The sequence below is a fragment of the Chrysemys picta genome, chromosome 17, assembly GCF_011386835.1.
Source record: "Chrysemys picta bellii isolate R12L10 chromosome 17, ASM1138683v2, whole genome shotgun sequence".
In the NCBI taxonomy this organism is placed as follows: domain Eukaryota; kingdom Metazoa; phylum Chordata; order Testudines; family Emydidae; genus Chrysemys; species Chrysemys picta.
In genome coordinates this window covers 19314038-19333795 of record NC_088807.1, presented here as the reverse complement: position 1 = coordinate 19333795, position 19758 = coordinate 19314038, and the positions used below count along the sequence as shown (strand labels likewise).

General features: G+C 65.2%; 1 protein-coding gene across 5 annotated transcripts; it reads right to left on the bottom strand.

The window, feature by feature from the left end:
* Positions 1–551: 551 nt before the first annotated feature.
* LOC101950086 (C-Jun-amino-terminal kinase-interacting protein 4-like) lies at positions 552–18931 on the bottom strand. Of its 5 annotated transcripts, none has more exons than XM_042856198.2 (27): positions 17490–18930; positions 16958–17078; positions 15835–15905; positions 15165–15238; positions 14757–14853; positions 14244–14367; positions 13869–13950; positions 13223–13323; positions 12876–12927; positions 12293–12445; positions 10409–10460; positions 9967–10097; positions 9745–9798; positions 9483–9617; positions 8829–8958; positions 8593–8676; positions 7988–8038; positions 7258–7414; positions 6565–6763; positions 5763–5843; positions 4830–4897; positions 4605–4753; positions 3462–3633; positions 2149–2259; positions 1743–1889; positions 1219–1335; positions 552–917 (listed from the first exon to the last, which is right to left on the bottom strand). In XM_042856198.2, the coding sequence occupies exons 1-27, from the start codon at positions 17781–17783 to the stop codon at positions 817–819; spliced, it is 3108 nt and encodes a 1035-aa protein (XP_042712132.2). In that variant the 5' UTR covers positions 17784–18930; the 3' UTR covers positions 552–816. The 5 variants fall into 5 exon arrangements, with proteins under 5 accessions (XP_042712132.2, XP_042712133.2, XP_042712134.2 ...); XM_042856199.2 differs by having other exon boundaries at positions 14778–14853; positions 17490–18929; XM_042856200.2 differs by having other exon boundaries at positions 6565–6730; positions 17490–18928.
* Positions 18932–19758: the final 827 nt, after the last annotated feature.

Here is a 19758-nt window from a genome sequence, read left to right as displayed (position 1 = left end):
GAACCCAAGGGCCCTGGGACTCCACCCTACCCCACCCGCTTTGCATGTCAAAGGACAAAAGAAGGAGGGGCTCTGAGATGTGGGTGAAGCCTGCCAGGGAGGGCGGAGTCAGTGCAGCCAGAGGGGAGGGTGGCAGCAGGGGGAGGGGCCCTGAGAAGTGGATGGGTCCTGAAAGGGAGGGCGGAGCTTGTAAACAATATTCCTGAAGGCAGCTGCCATCTATACTCCTGAGTGTGACAGTGGTCCCGCCCCCTTTTAAAGGCACAGAGGAGCTACAGTAGCCAGGCTTGGAGGTGGGGTCCCCCTGCTGTGACGGAGAGCCAGGAGGTGGGACAGACAGAGCTGTGATGGGGGGATAAAGGCATGGGGGGGGCAGTGAAGGGGGCCAAAGTGAGGAGGGGCTGGTCTGGCAGGGTGCAGGGCAAGGTGGGAAGGGGAGTTTGGGAGGGGGTTGGGCAAGGGGGCAGGGCCAGGGATCTGGTGAGGTAGGGGGCAGGGATGTGGACAGGGCAGCAACTGCACAGGGTCATGGGGAAGATCCAGTAGATGAATGGGGGAGGGGGGGTTGTAGGGAGACAGACCAATTCTCCCCTCCCCCCCCCGCCCCCAGCCCTGAGAATACCAGCAACTCATCCTCACCCTGGGCAACAGTGCGGTTAACTCAGCCCCCCCACCCTCACACACACACACACACCCCCATCAGGAGCTGGAAGGATCTACCCCCCCAGGACCGGAGCTGGTATCTGGGTGTGATGGGGTGGACACGGTGGCTCATAGGGCAGGCCGGGCCCAGCGTCTGCACCTATCACCCCGGCCTCAGGCCCGGACCTGCCACACAATGAGATGGCTGCGCTCCGAGCGGCGCAGACGGGGGTTGGGCACCAAGAGGTCCCCAAATTGATCGTCTGTGTCGTCCCCTGCGAAGGGAGAGAGAGAGAGTGTCACAGCAGCCTCAGGGATGCCCCACAACCAGCGCGGAGCATGGCCACCTCGGGGGTTGGGCGTGGGGGCTGGGTATACGGGGACCCCTCACCCGGCGCTGGGATGCAGCCCCTCTGGGGTGGGGCGCTGGGATGCGGCCACCTCTGGGGTGGGGCAGGGGCTGGTTATCCGGGGACCTCTTGCCCAGCACTGGGATGTAGCCACCTCTTGGGTGGGGGCTGGGTATCTGGAGACCCCCGCAGAAGCGCCGTTTCCCACCCCCCACGAGACACGTACCGATCCGGAGGTTGATATACCCCTCTCCTCCGCTCAGCACCAAAGCCGTGGGCTGCTTCGGCCCAGCTCCCTCCTCACGGCTCTCACTGCTCCCGGCCAGCGAAGAGTTAAGGCAGCCTGGGGTGGGGGAAGACAGGCTGTTACCCCAGCACCCTCCTCGAGGGAGCGCTCCCTGCCTGCAGCTGAGCAAGGAGAGAACCCAGGAGTCCTGGCTCCCAGCGCCCGCCCCCCCCCCACCTCCACTAGACCCCACTCCCCTCCCAGAGCCAGGGAGAGAACCCAGGAGTCCTGGCCCCCAGCCCACCCTGTTCTAACCACTAGACCCCACTCCCCTCCCAGAGCCAGGGAGAGAACCCAGGAGTCCTGGCCCCCAGCCCACCCTGTTCTAACCACTAGACCCCCCTCCCCTCCCAGAGCCTGGGACAGAACCCAGGCGTCTTGGCCCCCAGCCCACCCTGTTCTAACCACTAGACCCCACTCCCCTCCCAGAGCCCGGGACAGAACCCAGGCATCCTGGCGGGTACCTGGGACGCAGACAAAGAACCGGACGGCATCACGGTGCCCGTGGTAGGAAGCCTGGGCACTCTCCATCGCACAGTAGGGGGTGCTGGCGGGCGACGGGCCCAGCTGGCACCTCGCGGCCGGGGGGGCCTCTGAGTGCCCTGAGAACTCTGAAGAAGGCAGGAGAGACGGGGAGGGTCAGAGTTTTGGGGGTGTGGCCTGCAGAGACCCTGCCCCGAGCAGGCTAGCTGGGGATCCTCTGCCCCCCCGCCCTCAGTTGGGCAGGATGGTGGCCCCCCGCCCATGGGATCCCAGAGAAACACACGCACACGCACCTCTCCCCCCTTCACACCAGCAGGGCTGGGCTGGCCGTGGCATCTGAGCCATGCCAAGGGGATCCCCTTCCAGCTCCCCAGCACCCCAACTCACCCGGAGCGAAGGGCACGGTCAAGACAGTGCCGCTGGCCGTGCCGATCCACAGTCGCTGGGAGAAGCAGCCCAGGGCAGAGACTTGGAGGGAGAAACCCAGAGTGTTCGGGCCTAGAGGGAGAGACGGGGGTGGTGGTGGTGGTGGGGTGATGAGACCCCACCCTGAGCCAGCCAGTCCCTGCCCTGGGGGTTGATGGGAGCCAGCACCCCCTAGAGGGGAAAGGCCCCATTCCCCATCCCCCCGAGCCAGCCAGTCCCTGCCCTGGGGTCGGACAGGAGCCGGCGCCCCTGTCATAAACATACAGCTACAGGTAGCATAAAATCCCTCCTTTACCTGTAAAGTGTTAAGAAGGTCAAATAACCTGGTTGGCACCTGACCAAAAGGACCAATAAGGGGAGAAGATACTTTCAAATCTGGGGGGAGGGGTTGTTTTGTCTCTCTCTGTTGTTCTCTCCGGGACAGCGGGGAAAATACATCTCCTAAAGCCAGACCTGAACTAAGCAGCTAAGATTACAAATTGTAAGTAATAGCAAGGAAATGCGTTAGATTATCTTTTGTTTTAGCTTGTGAATTTTCCCTAGGCTAAGAGGGAAGTTTATTCCTGGTGTTTTTTTTTTGTAACTTTAAAGTTTTGCCTAGAGGGGAATCCTCTGTGTTTTGAATCTGATCACCCTGTAAATTACCTTCCATCCTGATTTTACAGAGGTGCTTCTTTTACTTTTTCTTTATAACAAAGTTCTGCTTTTAAGAACTTGATTGGTTTTTAGTGTCCTAAAAACCCAAAGGGCTGCTCTGTGCTCACCTTGTTTGCTCTCAAGCCTCCCCAGGAAAGGGGGTGAAGGGGATCGGGGGGATATTTTGGGGAAACAGGAACTCCAAGTGGTCCTTTTCCTGAATCTTTGTCTAATTCACTTGGTGGTGGCGGCGATACCGTCCAAGGATAAGGAAGAATTTGTGCCTTGGGGAAGTTTTTAACCTAAGCTGGTAGAGATAAGCTTAGGGGGTCTTTCATGTGGGTCCCCACATCTGTACCCTAGAGTTCAGAGTGGGGAGGGAACCCTGATAGACCCCTAGAGGGAAAAGGCCCCATGCCCCATTCCCCACCCCCCTGAGCCAGCCAGTCCCTGACCTGGGGCCGGATGGGAATCGGCGCCCCTAGAGGGGACAGGCCCCGTGCCCCAATCCCCACCCCCACAAGCCAGCCAGTCCCTGCCCTAGGGCCAGGTGGGAGCTGGCACCCCCTACAGGGGAAAGGCCCCATGCCCCATTCCCTACCCCCCCCCCCCCCCGAGCCAGCCCATCACCCGCTCACCGAACATGCTGTGGACAAAGGGTGTCAGGTCGATCTCCTGCAGGGGCTGGCCAGTGGCTGCATGGAAGAGGCGCAGGGTGGGGTCCAGCCGCACGGAGACCCAGACTCCGTCGCCCGCCAACGCCATGTGCCTCACCTGGCTCTCGGGGCGCCCGGTCACCTCAAAGTACCGCTGGGGGGGAGGGGGAAGCAGAGCAAAGGGCTGGGGGCAGGGCTGGCAGATCCCTCACTCCCCTGAATCAGTCCCACGAGGGCGCTCCAAATCCATCCCCAGCCTAGTCAATCCAATCGATCTCCCAAGATCCCATTGGAAGCCCCATGGCATGAGTGGACCTATGAGATCACCTGAGATGACCCCCCAACCTCATCCAAGGGAATCCTATAAGATCCACCAAACCTCACCCAAGTTTGTCCCAGAGGATCCCCTGGCTCCCTGAACCCCACCTGAGTGGATCTCACAAGGTCTACTGATACCACTTGGGTTGAGTCCATGTGATCCCGTGGATACTCTAATCTCACCTGAGTGAATCCCAGGAGGTCAGCATATAGATCTACAAATATCACAAGAGTCGATCCCACATTATCCTGCCAGAGTACCCCGCCCCACCTGCGTGGATGCCATGAGATCTACCAGTGTCGCCTGAATTGATCCCACAGGACCCATGGTTCCCCAACCCCATGAGTTGATCCCATGAGACCTACTTCCATCACGTGTCAATTCCCCCAAGAGCCCATAGACCCCCCCAAACACAATATGAGTGGCTCCCATGATATCCCCCAAATCGATCCCAGCCCCTCCCAAATGGGTCCCATGAGATCTCCATAAAAATCTACTGTCATCACAGGAGTTGATCCTGCCAGTGTGCCCCACCCCCACCCGAGTGGATCCCAGGAGACCCACAGGATCTTCCACCATTTCTAAGTGGGTCCCATGAGATCACCTCTGGATTCCACATGCCCCATGATCCCTCACTCCCTTTTGAGTGGATCCCCTGACCCCTTGTTCCCCAACTTGACTCCACCCACCCCCTGCCCACCTTGACTGCCCCCCCTAGCCCTCTACTGCCCACCTTCCCCCCGGTCCCCTCCCCCACTGGATCCCCCTGTACCTTCACTGATCCCTGGGCTCCCCCACTGCCTCACCTGGACCCTGGCGCTGCGCGGCTCCACCACATAGATCCGGTTGCGGTAGCCGACCCAGACCTGGCTCCCCACGGCCAGGGCACAACGGATGGACTGGCGGGGGCGCCCCAGGTCCAGCAACCGGGGGCGCTGCAGGTCCCAGCAGCCGGCTGCGGGGCGAAGGGGGAGGAGTGAGTGGGGCAGGGGGCTGCGGGGAGCTGGGGGTGTGGGGGGTCTGGTATTTACCGGCGTCCCGGTGGAAGATGGCAACAGTTCCATTCCCCAGCGCTGTCACCGCACGGCCCTGGGCGTGGCTACGAGAGAGAGAGAGAGAGAGAGACAATTGGAGCGGGCGGCCAGGCCACTTACGCCAAGGGCCGTGTCCCAGCATGACCTGGGGAGGCCCAAAGTTTGGTCAAAGCCCCTAACCCAAGGGCACAGTGCCTGTGATCGCCCGACAGCCTGGCTCACAGCAGTCGTGAGTGGTCACGGATCATTGCTGGCCTGACACGGGGCCGGTCGCCCCGGCCCAACGGGAACCTGGGTCGCATGTGAACCCGTCGCCAGACGCCTGCTGGGCCGTGGCGGCAGCTCCCCCGCGCTGGGCCCCGACAGACTTGAGGACTGGCCCCAGGGGCACGGAGACAAACGTGGCGGGCGATCGCGGCCGCACCCGGCTCTTAAGCCGCCGGCAGGATTCCGGAGGCCAAGTCCGGCTAACGCGGCTGGGGAACTAACGAGCGTCCACTTTGGGGCCATTTCCCGGGCGAGTTTGACGCCCAACGCCGACCAGTCAGGTCGCGACCAGTGATCACGCTGGACATTTCTCAACCACGACGGACGGAAATCATCATCCGAGAGCCGGGCTGGGGGAGGCACTCGCTCGTGTCAGACCCACGTCTCTTGATGACCAAGGCTCAGGGATCGTCCTGGAGTCTCTAGGAATTTCACACCAATCTTGCATTCAAGACTGTGTCATGGGCTGAAACCTCGAGGAATACGGCCAACCCAACTGGGCAACCCTACTTGGGAAAGCTCCGGAGCGGGTCTCTCTCCCAATGGTAGCTGGCCCAGGATGTCACTGCCTACCCGGCCACCGACCCAGCCGGGACGCTGCCAGTGCAAGAACGATTGGCTGACACCCCCGTTGTCCCCCCCAGGGCCCAGCCCCACACTCACACCACGCTGTGCACGGCATCCTTCAGCTGCACCGTCCGCAGGCACCGGCGCCAGTCAGAACCGGCCGAGTAGATGGAAATGCTGGGGGAAGAGCACGACAGCTTGGGACAGCGCTGAGATGCGGCCCCTCTGCGGTGGGATGCGGGAGCTGGTTATACAGGGACTCGGCACTGAGATGCGGCCACCTCGGGGGAGGGGCACGGGTGCTGGTTATACAGGGACCCGGCGCTGAGATGCGGCCCCTCTGGGGTGGAGTGCGGGCGCTGATTATACAGGGACCCGACGCTGAGAGGCGGCCCCTCTGGGGTGGGGTGCGGGCGCTGGTTATACAGGGACCCGGCGCTGGGAGGCGGCCCCTCTGGGGTGGGGTGCGGGGGCTGGTTCTACAGGGACCCGGCGCTGGGAGGCGGCCCCTCTGGGGTGGGGTGCGGGCGCTGGTTATACAGGGACCCGGCGCTGGGAGGCGGCCCCTCTGGGGTGGGGTGCGGGGGCTGGTTATACAGGGACCCGGCGCTGGGAGGCGGCCCCTCTGGGGTGGGGTGCGGGGGCTGGTTATACAGGGACCCGGCGCTGGGATGCGGCCCCTCTGGGGTGGGGTGCGGGGGCTGGTTATACAGGGACCCGGCGCTGGGATGCGGCCCCTCTGGGGTGGGGTGCGGGGGCTGGTTATACAGGGACCCGGCGCTGGGATGCAGCCCCTCTGGGGTGGGGTGCGGGGGCTGGTTATACAGGGACCCGGCACTGGGATGCAGCCCCTCTGGGGTGGAGTGCAGGGGCTGGTTATACAGGGGTGTCTCCGTACCTGCCCTCCTGGGTGCCCAGCCAGACAGTGTCCATGGTACCAATGGCATCACTGTCCGTGTCCGGGGTCCCCGCCTCCTCCTCTGGTTCTGGGGGGTCGGGGGCCAAGGGGTCTTCCAGGATCTCGGGTTCCAGCTTTGTGCTCTCAGGACTGGGTGGCCGGTGACCTGGCAGGGACAGCCCGGTCCGTGCGATGGAGGCTAGGGCCGTATATAGCCTGTATGGCCCACACAGCCTCTGGGGTGCCGCAGAGCATCCTTCTCCCAGGCCATACAGCCCCCATCCCGGTCCATATATCCCCCTCCAGCCATCCCAGTCCATACAGCTCCCATCCTGGTCCATATATCCCCCTCCAGCCATCCCAGTCCATCCAGCCCCCATCCCGGTCCATATATCCCCCTCCAGCCACCCCAGTCCATCCAGCCCCCATCCCGGTCCATATATCCCCCTCCAGCCATCCCAGTCCATACAGCTCCCATCCTGGTCCATATATCCCCCTCCAGCCATCCCAGTCCATACAGCTCCCATCCTGGTCCATACACCACCCTCCATTTGCCCCAGTCCATATAGTCCCCTCCATCCACCCCAGTCCATACAGCTCCTTCCATCTGCCCCGGTCCATACAGCCCCCTCCACCCATTGTGGTCCATACAGCTGCCCCCCACCCCTCCCCAGCCCTGTGCCCCACACTCACCGGGCAGCCAGGCGACACACAGCACATGGGCGTTGGGCAGCACAAACTGGGCCAGGACGAGGTTGGCGCGGGCAGCGTCCATCACCGTGACCTCGCTGGCCGAGTGTGTCCCAGAGCAGACCCACAGCAGGCTGGGGGGGGCAGGCCAGGGTGCCGTCTGGGGGAGACACGCAGACGCTCACACCCCACGAGGCTGGCTGAGGAACCCAAAAGCCGGGCACCCATGGGGAGGGGGACACCACCCCTCCCCCAACAGCCCCCTCGCCCCAGGGGGCGGGGTTTAGCACTGATTGACAGGGGCTCCCCAAGGCCCGATCAACCCCACTGAGGGTCCCCTGGGGATAAAGAGGGGAGGTGCCCCGAAGTACGGCATTAGCTTGAGGGGCAAGGTCTCCCCAAAAGTTTGGGGGCTGCCTAGATTGAGAAAAAGTGCCAGGGTGCCCCCCAAAATAGGCCCCCCATCCCTGCTCCACCCTCAGAGAACGGTGGGGGTTCGGGGAGTCCCCTCTACTCTTGGGGGGACCATCCCAAAGCAGAGGGGCAGGGAGAGTCACCAAATAGGGTTGCCGTGGGGGGGGCAAGTGCCCCACATGCCACTCCCCAACCAGGGAGACGTGGGGTCTCTCCCACATGGGGGGCAGGGAAGGGGTCCCCGGATCCATCCCCGGCATTAGGGAGCAAAGGAAGGGGCCGCTGCAGAGATGGGAGGGGTCGCGCCCCCGACACTAACCAAGTCGCCGCCGTCTGTCCTAGGCATCCCCATCCCGACGGCACACCACAACTGGGAGGGAGGGAGAAAGGGGGGATGAGATGCCAGGCCCAGCCCCCTGCTGGCCCCCCCAAATGCTGAGACACGGCCCCTCTGGGGTGGGGTGGGGCTGGTTATTAGGGGACCCCTCGCCCAGCGCTGAGATGCAGCCACCTCTGGGGTGGAGCGTGGGGGATGGTTATTCTGGTGTTTCAATACCCATAGAAGCACCTAGTACTGGCTTGGGGCAACAGGACCAGCCCTGACCACCGGGGAGAGCGCCCCCCGCCGAGCCCCACACCCCGCTCCCTGCCACCCAGTGCCCCCTGCTGAGCACCCGCCCCTCTCTGCAGCCCAGCGGCCCTTGCCAAGCCCCCGCCCTGTTCCCTGCCGCCCAGCTCTTCCCGCCGAGCCCCACACCCCCTGCAGCCCAGTGCCCCCCTCTGAGCCCCCGCCCCCTGCAGCCCAGCGTCCCCCACCGAGCCCCCCGCCCCCTGCAGCCCAGCATCCCCCTCTGAGCCCCCCGCCCGCTCCCTGCCGCCCAGCGCCCCCTGCCGAGCCCCGCCCTCCCCGCCCCCTCACCTCACCTTGGTGCTGGGATCTTTCTGGTCCAGCAGCCGCAGCTGTGCCAGCATGGGCAGATCCTGGCCCTCCGCCTGCTCCGCCCGAACCTGCAGCGAGAGGAGCCTGGGCATGGCCGGGGGGGCAGGCGGGGACCCCCCCAACCTCGTCCCGCCTGGGGGATTTACAGGGACGGTGCGTCCCAATCACAGCCCCCTCCACCCCCGCCCCTCCGGCTCCCGGTGACCTGGGGGGCAATTACCTGGGGGACGGCCGGGGGGCTCCAGCCGTGAACCGGGGCCCGGCCGTGCTGCTTCCAGATGTGGGAGCGGATCTGGCGGTAAAGGTCCCGCTTCTGCTGCTGGGGGGAGAGATTGGGGGGCTCCCCCGTGCTGGGGACAGAGACACACAGACACTAGGGGGCAGCACCACCTGCCGGCCCCCTCCCCACATCTCCCCCCCCCGGCGCTAGGGGGAACCGCCCTCCACTTACCTCCCCGCATCCCGGCCCCATCTCCCCCGCCCGGCGCTAGGGGGAACCGCCCTCCGCTCCCTCCCCCCATCCCGGCCCCATCTCCCCCGCCCGGCGCTCGGGGGAACCGCCCTCCGCCTACTTCCCCCCATCCCAGCCCCATCTCCCCCACCCGGCGCTAGGGGGAACCGCCCTCCGCCCCCTCCCCCCATCCCGGCCCCATCTCCCCCGCCCGGCGCTAGGGGGAACCGCCCTCCGCCTACTTCCCCCCATCCCAGCCCCATCTCCCCCGCCCGGCGCTAGGGAGAACTGCCCTCCGTCCCCTCCCCCCATCCCGGCCCCATCTCCCCCGCCCGACGCTAGGGAGAACTGCCCTCCGTCCCCTCCCCCCATCCCGGCCCCATCTCCCTCGCCCGGCGCTCGGGGCTGCCCGTCCATACTCACTCTGTGGGGGAGGCGGGGCGGGGCAGGTACCTCGCAGCAGGGGGTGCCCTGCCCCCATTGCCCCGGTGCTCAGACACCGGGGGCGACGCCGGGACCCGCTCAGGGGAGTCGTTGGTGCTGAAGAGCCGGTCGAAGCTACGCAGGGAGAACAAGCAACTCAGAGACCCCGCGAAGACCGCGGCCCGGCCCGGCCTCTCCCAGCGGGGGGGATGTGCAGGGGATGGGGGGAGGGGCACTGGCTGGGGGGGCATCATGGACGTACAATTTCCAGAAGGACGATTTCTTCATCTGAGCCGCCTGGACCTCCCGAGATGCTCTGAAGGGAGGAAATAAAGTCGTGTGTCAGGGGCTGGGGGGGGGCACTGGGGGACCCCACCGCCCCAGACTGACATTAGGGGCGTACACAGGAGTTTAAATAAGGTTCCCCCGTATGCCCAGCCCCCGCCCCACCCCAACAGGGGACCGGTCTGTCAGCGTCGCTCACCGGAGCATCTCCGTGCGCCTCACGGCCTCCTGCAGCTCCATCAGCCGCTCCTTGTAAAGGTTGCGCTCGGTCAGCACCCGCGCCATCTCCGCCCGCGTGAATCGCTTCCGCTGCGCGGCCTGGGCCTCCACCTGCCGCAGGAGAGGGGACGGGATAAGGGAGTCACTGATAACCCCCAGCTCCCCACCCGCCGCGAGACCCCGCTCCCCTCCCAGAGCCGGGGAGAGAACCCAGGAGTCCTGGCTCCCAGCTCTCCCCTCTAACCACTAGACCCCACTCCCCTCCCAGAGCCGGGGAGAGAACCCAGGAGTCCTGGCTCCCGGCTCCCTGCTCTAATCACTAGACCCCACCCCCCTCCCAGAGCTGGGGAGAGAACCCAGGAGTCCTGGCTCCCAGCTCCCCCTGCTCTAACCACTAGACCCCAATCCCCTCCATCTGGTACCTCAGCATCGTCACTGTTTTGCTTCTTGATTTCCTCCAGCTCCTGCCGAATCCTAAAATGAGGGGAAAGAACAATTCGGTTGACAGAGCTGAGAGAGGGGAGCCCGGGGCTGCAGATCGGGAGTGAGGGGCACCGGCAGGGCTGTGGGGAGCCCAGGGCCGGGCTAGCAGGGGCTGCGGGTCGGGAGTGAGGGGCACTGGCAGGGCTGGGGGGTGGGGAGCCCAGGCCGATATCCTGGGTTGGGGGGAGGGTTATGATTATTTTAGGGCCCCTGAACCAGCTTTGGCCAATGGGACAAGATCCAGGGTGCTCCTAACACGGTCCTCAAAACCCACCTGCACCCATCACCCCCTCTAATAGGGCTCAGACCCCCCCATCCTGGGTCAGGAGGGGTCAGACCCTGGTGTGTAGCCCCCCCCCAGCTGGACGTTGTGGGGCTTGGACGAGAGGGGGCCCCAATCCAGGCTGGGCTGGGGGTCCTATGCCTGCAGGCTACAGGGTCCAGGGGGCATGTAGGAAGGCGGTGTCCTTGGGGGGGGCCCCGTGACAACCTGTACCCCAAAATGACACCCTGTGCCTGCATATTCAGCACTTCGCTGTGTGTGTCACTGAATTACATCAGGAGTCTGGAGACGCCCAGACCTGGTTTGCTGGCGACAAAGGACAGATCTAGCCGGCCACGGGCTGATGGCCCACAATCCGCTCTCCCAGCGGGCCCGTCTCGCCGCGTCACAGCAGGGCCCGTCGAACCCGCGACCCCGTCTGCGCCGGTACCTCTCCGCGCCCACGGGTCGGGGCGGGGGCAGTCGAGAGGCTGCAGGGCTAATCCGGACCCCAGACGCCTCAGCGCCAACCCCAAAAGCTTTTGCTTTACTTTTTATAATGACCATGGGCAGTGGGTATAATAGAGCAGAGACCACGCCTCCCTTAACCCAGGCTGTGGCCCCGCCCACTTTACCTCGAGGCCCCGCCCTCGCTTTCCCTCTTCCCGGGTGGCCTGGAGCTCGTAGCCTGGACCGGGGAGGCCAGCAGCCTGGGGTTCAGGGGAACTGGGGTGAGCAGGCCAGTGCTCGGGGCAGTTCTGCTGTGGAGGTGGGGGGCTCAGGGCTCCAGCAGGCGAGGGGGGTGGGGCCTCGGGCAGAAGGGGTGGGGCTAAGGACTAGCCTCCCCAAATGGGGGTTCACATCCCTCCCATGATAATGATAATTATTATTGTTTTATTATTTTCTCCGGAGTCTGGATTTTGACCAAGAAATTTGGCACCTTGACTAAAAACCAATCGACTCCCCCTGGCCTGGGGGGTATAAATTGGGGACCGTGACATCAACCCAGGGCCTCTCTCCTGCCCCTGAAGGCAACAAGAACACTGGGGGGGGGCCAAGGGGGGTTCAGCCTGGGCACGGAGAACCGAGAACTGCTCACGGCCAGAAAAGCTGTTTGATTCGACTCTTGCGCGGCCTGGTAACGTTTCGACTGCGGTTTTACCTCTTCTCTTACGCACCCAACTCAGAGCCCGGCGCCTCCCACTCATACCCCCTCCGATCCAGCCGCCTGCCGTACACAAGCGTATTTTAGGGTTTTATCCTCCGCGGGGAGTTTGTTGGCAGTGCCGAGGGGATCGGCTCAGCGCACGGGCGCTTTCCTTGGCCGAAGGGGCGAACGGATGGATGAGCTGGCACCGAGCAGTGGGAGACAGGACGTTTCTGGGCTGCACGGCCGGGGGGACCCTGCGTGTTGTTCGTGAGTGGTTTCGCTGGGTGCGTCTCCGCGTGCCAGTGGCTGGGGGATCACGGAGCCAGGAGGGGTCGCCTGCTTGGCATGGCACAGAGAGAGCCAGCCAGGGGGCACCCCGGGGGGGGGGGTGTCCCCCTGCCCCAATCTCACCTGCTCAGATCCTGCTCGGTCTCACGCAGACGCCCCTGGCAGCGGCTCAGGGCCTCGGTGGCCCCGTCCCGCTCCCCCCGCAGCGATTCCCGCTCGCCTGTCAGCTCCTCCACCCGGGCGATGAGGTGTCGGCGTGCAGTGTCCAGCACCAGCCTGCGGGGGGCGACAGTGAGATCTGCCCAGGGCCGTCCGCTCCCTTTCCCCTCTAGGGGGCGCCGGCTCCTGTCCAACCCCAGGGCAGGGACTGGCTGGCTCAGGGGGGCAGGGAATGGGGCACGGGACCTTTCCCTTCTAGGGGGCGCTGGCTCCCATCCAGCCCCAGGGCAGGGACTGGCTGGCTCAGTGGGGCGGGGAATAGGATCTGGGGCCTTTCCCCTCTAGGGGGTCCCAGGGCAGGGACTGGCTGGCTCAGGGGGGTGGGGAATGGGGCACGGGGCCTTTCCCCTCACCTGTGAATCAAGTTTGCTGGGTCTCCACTCAGATCCCCAGGGACGGGGCTTTCCTCTGGGTCCCCCCATGGTGGGGGAGGGTGTGGGGAGGGCTCTAACAGGGCTGGGGTGCGGTGGTTCAGGGGGACTCTTACCTGGTATCCCGGAGCTCGGCATTCTCCATAATCAGGGTCTGCACGGCATCACCTGCAGACAGGTGGAGTCAACATGGGGTGGCAGGTTTGACCACCCCAAACCCCCCAGTCGCCAGGGCCCATCTCCTTCCTTTGCCCTGCCACACGGGGGCACCAGGGATGGACCCTGGGGGTGAGGCCCAGGGCCTGGGGGATATGTGGGGGGGCAGATCCCAGCTTGGGGGGCAGGGCAGGACCTGATGCCCAGCTGGGCAGGAAGCAGGTGAGGGGGTGGCGAGGGCACCAGGTCGGGGAGGGGTGGGCATCAGGCCCGGGGTCAGCCCAGGCTGGGGGGGTGTTGAACTTACCCTGCAGATCAGCTCCCTCGTCCACGTCCCCCAGCAGCTCGAGGCTCAGGCCCGACACCTCGGCGAACAGCGACTCCATGTTACGTTGCGGGGTTGGAGGGCTGCGGGGCAGAGACACCCCCAGTCAGAGCCGGGACCCCCCAGATCTTCCCCACAGTGAGGACAGTGCGCTGGGGGCCGGACGGATTAGAACCAGACCATGGCAAGCGGAGGATATTTCTCACAGCCCGTGCCTCAGTTTACCTGCCCGGCTGGGAGGTACGTCCACGCTGGGACTTGCCATGGGCTATAAGAGCCGGCCACGCCGAGCCTGGAATCGGACGCTGCTCACGCCAGATCCCAATTCCCAAACCCCCCAGACCCGCCCCAGGCTGGATCTTTCCCCCCTTCACCCCACGAGCCCGATCCAGCCGCCTCCCACCCTGGGGGATGGGGGGCAGGAGAGGGATAGACGGGCACCGGACGGGAGCCATGGGGCGACGGCTGGCACTGGAAAGGGGTCGCAGCCGGAACGAGAGTGCCATTGCGGGCATACAGGATGTTCTGGGAATCGGGGCCTCCCCCGGTGTCAGGCTCACAAAGAGAAACAGGGACTGCGGGGGGCAGTTTCAGGGCCCCCCTCCCCAGGGCACAGCAGCCCCCTTACCTGGCTGGCAGATATGGAGTGGGGTCCAGCTCCGGGGTGGAGCTCAAGATCTCGGCCAACTCCTGGCAAATCTGTGGGGAGCCTAGAAACAGACACGAGTCGAAACCGCTGGCTCCCCAATCTGCCGGTTTACACCCCCCCCCCCCCCGCGCACAGACAGACAGCCCCCCCCCCCCCATGCTTCCTAGAGGGGAAAGGCTCCATTCCCCGCCCCCCTGAGCCAGCAAGTCCCCGCCCTGGGACCCCCTAGAGGGGAAAGGCCCCAGGCCCTATTCCCCACCCCCCTGAGCCAGCCAGTCCCCGCCTGGGACCAGATGGGAGCCGGCGCCCCCTAGAGGGGAAAGGCCCCAGGCCCCACATACACACGCTCCGTACCGTCTCTGGTGGGCAGGGGCAGCTCCTGAGCCAGTGGGTGGCTGTTCCTGGTGGGCCCCTCCCCGTCCTGTTGGGGTTCAGGGGTCCCCTCCACCGGGACTGGGCCCGGAGCCTCCGCAGAGCCCTGCACTCCCCAAAATAGACACAGACGGGGTGAGGGGCAGGCCGAGTCAGGGAGTAGGGACTCCCCCCCCCAATGGATACTGGGGTGCCCCCCTCCCCCTGCCCTGGGAGAAGGCCTGGAGCCAGGTCACCCCAGTCGGTGAAAGGTGCCAAGCCACCAGCCCCCCATGAACAACGAGGGAGCCCCTCCCCCCTCTGCCAATGTACTCCCCAGGGGAACCCCCTAATCCAGGGCAACCCCTCCTTCCCCCCCACAAATGTACCCCCCAGGAGAATCTCCCCCATAGCCCCCTTCTCTGAACTCCTCCGAGCTCCCCCTTGCCCCATAGACACCCCTTTGGGAGGTAGAGGGGTCAGCCCAGCGGCCCATCTCGCCCTCAGCAAACTCACTGCACAAATGGGGGGACCCACCTTCGGGGGCTCGGGGCAGCCGGGGTCCGAGGTGCTGGGGAGAAACGGGGGAGGCCGGTGGGGGGCTGACGCAGCGCTGGGGGGAAGTCAAAGGTCAGACATTCACCGTGGTGCCCCCCTACTCCCTGCCTGAGCCCCCTCCCCGTGGGTCAAGCTGCCCCCCCTCCCTGGTGCCCCCGAGCTCCCCACACACCTTGGCACCCCCCGCCGAGCCTCCCCAGCTTCCCAGTGCCCCCCCCAAGTCCCCTCCCCATCACACAATGTCCCCCGCTCTCCCTGGCAGTGCACTCCCCCCCGACCCCTCCCGGCTCTCCACGACCCCCTGCCAAGTCCCCCCTCACAGCACGGTGCCCCCCCAGCTCCTTTGCCGCCCCCTGTGGCTCATACCTGCTGGGCCGGGGGGCCAGGGGGGCAGGGGGCGGCACCGTCAGGGCCTTCAGCTCCTTGTAGCTTTGAACCATCTGCCAACGACAAGGTGGGGGGGGGCTAGTGCCCCTTGTGGACAACACGCTCGGCCCCCCCACAGAGACCCTAACGTGACCAGGGCCGGCTCCAGGCACCAGCTTGGCAAGCAGGTGCTTGGGGCGGCCACTCCGGAGAGGGGCGGCAGGTCCCGCTATTCGGCGGCAATTCGGCGGGCGGTCCCTCACTCCCGCTCCGAGCGAAGGACCTTCCGCCGAATTGCCGCCGCAGATCTCGATCGTGGCTTTTTTTGGCTGCTTGGGGCGGCCAAAACCCTGGAGCCGGCCCTGAACGTGACCCAGTCCCACAGGGCGGACATCCAGCCACAAGGGGGCACCAGGAGGGGCAGTGAAGGGGGCGGCTGGAAGGGCCAGCAGGGGCAGGTGTGGGGAAGCTGGGGGGGGGCAGGGCCACTGGGGGTCCATGGGGGGCAGGGCTAGCATGGGGCAGCTGGGGGGGCAGCCAAGGGTGGGCCATGGGGCCTGGGGCCAGTAGGTGTCATGGGGGATGGGGCCAGCAGGGAGCCGCTGTGGGGATTGTGGTGTTGGGGCCAGCAGGGGGTGGGCTGCGGGGGCCATGGGGGGGGGGGTCTCACCTTGCCGTGGGTCTGGGCCAGGGCTGACAGCTCCTTGAGCAAGGCGACTTTCTGCTCCTCCAGGCTGGCCACTGCCGGGGGTGTGGGAAGAGAAGCGAGTGACCCCCCCATCCCGAGTCTGCAGGGAGCCAGAGCCCATTGCTGCCCCCCCGAGCCGGCCCCCATGCTACCACCAACCCTCTCAAAGTAAGGGGGTGGGGCCTCACACCAGGGGCGGGGCCTCACCCTGTGCCCCTTGGCTCTGAACCCCCCCACCCCCCGACACAGCCCGTACCCACCCACCACCCCGGTCTGGGGGAGCCGGAAAAACCCGTCGGGGAGACACCTGGGCCAGGCCAGGGCTATGCCAGGGGCGCGGGCAGGGCCCAAGCTGCTGCTGTTTGATCTCATCTGGTCTCAGTTACTGAGGCTGCTTTGTTATCGTAGGGTCTCCGGGTCGATGCTTCGGGCCCTACCAAGTTCATACCCATGAAAAACCCGTCACGGATATTTAAATCTGATCTCCGCACTGTGAAATCTGGGCTTTTGTGTGCTTTGACCCTGTACTATACAGATTTCAGGGGAGACCAGCGTTTCTCAAATTGGAGGCCCTGACCCAAAAGGGAGTTGGGGGGGGTGGGAGGGTCACAAGGTTATTGTAGGGGGTTGCGGTATTGCCACCCTCACTTCTGCGCTGCCTTCAGAGCTGGGCGGCCGGGGAGCAGCGGCTGGTGGCCGGGCACCCAGCTCTGAAGGCTGCGCCCCGCCAGCAGCAGAGCAGAAGTCAGGGTGTCAGTACTGTGACCCCCCCACGATCACTTTGCGACTCCCCCCACTACCCCCTACCATTACACCAGGGTGACATTTCAGATTTAAACAGCTGAACTCATGAAATTCACAATTTTTAAAATCCTATGCCCGTGAAATTGACCAAAATGGCCCATGAATTTGGTAGGGCCCTAACTGTGCTGGGACACCAGTGGGGGGGAGCCTTGTTTCTCCTCCCCCCAGACTCCCCCCACTGTTTACCCCTTGGATGCTCCCCAGGCCTGGCACTGTCCCCCCTGCCTCCCTCACCACCCTCTCTTCCTTCCCTGACCCCAGCCCACCCCCCAGCACCTCCCACCCGCTCTCTGGCGCTCACATTGGTCCGCGTAGCTCCGGGCCTTCTCCTCCAGCCGCCGGCTCTGCCCGTCCAGCCGGCTCAGCGCCGCCTTGTGCCCCTTGCGCTCCTGCTCCACCGCGTCCTCCAGCTCCATGTAGCGCTGCGGAGAACAGGCCACTGGTAGCGAACCCAGGAGTCCGGGCGCCAGGCCCCATCCCAGGCACAGGGGGCTGCAGGTCCGGATCAGCGGGCACCGTGCTGGGGGGCTGCGGGTTAAGATTGAGGGGCACCATGCGGGGGACAGGGTGGGGGGCTGCGGGTTGGGATCGGAGGCACCACACGGGGGACTGTGGGTCAGGATTGGGGGGCACTGGGCAGGGGACGGTCTGGGGTGCTGCGGGTCAGGATCGAGGGGCGCCGCGCAGGCGGGCTGCGGATCGGGATTGAAGAGCACTGGACAGAGTGGGGGGCACCGGGCAGGGGACTGGGTGGGAGGCTGCGGGTCGGGATCGAGGGGCGCCGCGCAGGGGACGGTCTGGGGCGCTGCGGGTCGGATCAGGGGGGACCTCACCTCCTCGGCTCTCTTGCGCCCGGCCCGCTCCCGCTCATACTGGCCCAGGAGCCCGAGCCGGTCATCCCGCAGCAGCTCCAGCGCCTCATCCCGCTCCCGGATATGTCCCCCGGCTCGCTCCAGAGCCTCCAGCACTGAGACCAGCTGGGGCAGCAGCCCGGCCACTGCCCCCCGCCCGTAAGCCCCCACTAGCCGCTCCAGCTCTCCATAGAGCCCTGCAGCCAGCCCCGAAACCAGCTCCTCGCAGAGCGCAGGGGAGACCGACTCCCCTTCCTCGCCGAAAATCTCCTCCATGCCCTGCTCCTCTCCCCTGGAGCCCCCTTCCCCTGTCCTCCAAAGGCAACCCGCCCTCTTGCACCCCAATCAGGGGATCCAGGCACCTCCCCTCTAGCTCTGACACCCTGTTTCCCAGGTTCTTAACCCCCCCCCCCACTGCCCCCAGAAGGGGGCCAAAGCCAAAGGTGGGGCACCCGGGGGTGTGATAGGAGTCCTGGGGTGGGGGGGAGGTGAGGGGGGCTGGAATTGTGCCCAAGGGGGGAGTCCTGGGGAATAGGGGGTATCTAGGGGGGAAAGTTTTTAAAAAGTTTTCACACACCCCAAAATTGGGTTACTTTGGAGGGTCAACGTTTAAAAAAAACAGGGATTTAAAATAAATGGGGGGCAGCAGGGGGGGATCAGGGTCAGTTAATTGGATCGGGGGGGTCATGAGAATGAAAGTCGCCCACCAGGCCTGTTGGAGGGGGCTCAATAGAGGGCAGAATTCCTCTGATTTCCAGAGGTTCGGGGGGTGGGGGAGTCAGGGTGTGTGTGGGGGGGTCCCAACTGGATTTCTGAGTGGGAGGGTGATGGGGGGACATAGCCCCTCTCTCCTGCTCCCCACCTCCCCCCACTTCCCCTTTCAATTCCCAATGGGGGGAGGGGTTATGGTTGAACTTCCCCCCTGGACTGGACGAGGGGGGGCGGAACACCCCCACTTTATAAACTCAGGAACCCCTCCACGTGGCAACCCCACCCCCGAAACACGGAAGTTTCCACCTCGGAGATCAGAAGGGTAGAAAAGCTTTTTATCCCCCCCACCCCGGGGAAATGGGGGGTGAGTCTGAGGTGTGGGGGATAGATCCCAGCCGGGGGGGTAGATCTGGTCCCCCCACACCTTCCTCTGCCCCTACCGGTAGCTGTCCCCGGCCCCCCAAATCCCAGAGGCTAAAGCAGATGGGGGGTCGCACCCCAACACAGGGAGAGGTTTAGGGTCAAGGATTCCCGCCCCCCACCCACCCAATCCCCTTCCCCGCCGCCCGGCGGCCCCGCCCCCCTGGCACCGGGCTCTGTCCGTCGCTCTGTCCAGGCGCCCCCTGACCCACGTGGGGGAGCTGCCAACTAGCCGGCTCCAGCTGGTCTCAGGGTTCTAAACCCGCCCCCGCCGACCCTGGGGGGGGGTGAGAGGGCGGGGCTCAGAGGACAACGGGCGTTCGGAGTGGCCAATGAGGATTGCAGGAAGCGCCCCGGGAGGCCAATGAGGAGGGACCAGCTCGGAGGTGGGTGTGGGGGGGGGAAATGAACCTTGGATCATATGATGTGGGAATCACATGACCCTGCGGCTGGGACAACTGGAGCGGCGGGGAGAAGTTGGGCTGGGTTGCTGGAAGGTCGACTAGGGGGATGGGCAGGGTGTGGGGGAAGGGAGCTCTGGGGGGATGGGCAGGGTGCATTTGGGGGAGCTCTGGGGGGATGGGCAGATGGGGGAGCTCAGGGGAAGGGCAGGTGGGGAGGCTCTGGGGGAAGGAAGTAGGTGGGGGGAGCTCTTGGGGGATGGGCAGATGGGGGAGCTCAGGGGGAAGGAAGTAGGTGGGGGGAGCTCTTGGGGGATGGGCAGGTGGGGAGGCTCTGGGAGGATGGGCAGGTGGGGGGAGGCTCTGGGGGGATGGGCAGGGGGCAGGTGGGGTTGTGGTTTTTCTCCCTGACTCCTAATGGACCCCTGTGGACCCGTCCCAGGCTCAGAACCGGCTCCGATCCTCCCCCCTCCAGGTCTGCAGACTTTCCAGCCCAGCTCTGAATTTCCCAGCTGCCCCCTGGCTCTGCAGTGGGTCAGAGCTCCCCATCCGAACCCCTGTCTCCATTCCGGGCCAGACCCAGAACTTCCCTGGCTGAAGCCCCCAGGGCTCTGACAACACCTGATCCCTCCCTACTTACCAGGCTGGAACCAGACCCCCAGGTCCAAAGACCCATTAGCCTGGCTCTAGATCTGTGGGTCAGGTCCCTAGGGCTGCGG

Excerpts from the sequence above, each read along its gene's own strand:
- LOC101950086 (XM_042856198.2), bottom strand. The coding sequence starts at position 17,783 with ATGGAGGAGATTTTCGGCGAGGAAGGGGAGTCGGTCTCCCCTGCGCTC. Across the intron at positions 14,368-14,756 it reads TGGGTCCCCCCATTTGTGCA|GGCTCTGCGGAGGCTCCGGG; the intron begins GTGAGTTTGCTG and ends TGGGGAGTGCAG. Across the intron at positions 1,890-2,148 it reads GACCGTGCCCTTCGCTCCGG|AGTTCTCAGGGCACTCAGAG; the intron begins GTGAGTTGGGGT and ends TGCCTTCTTCAG.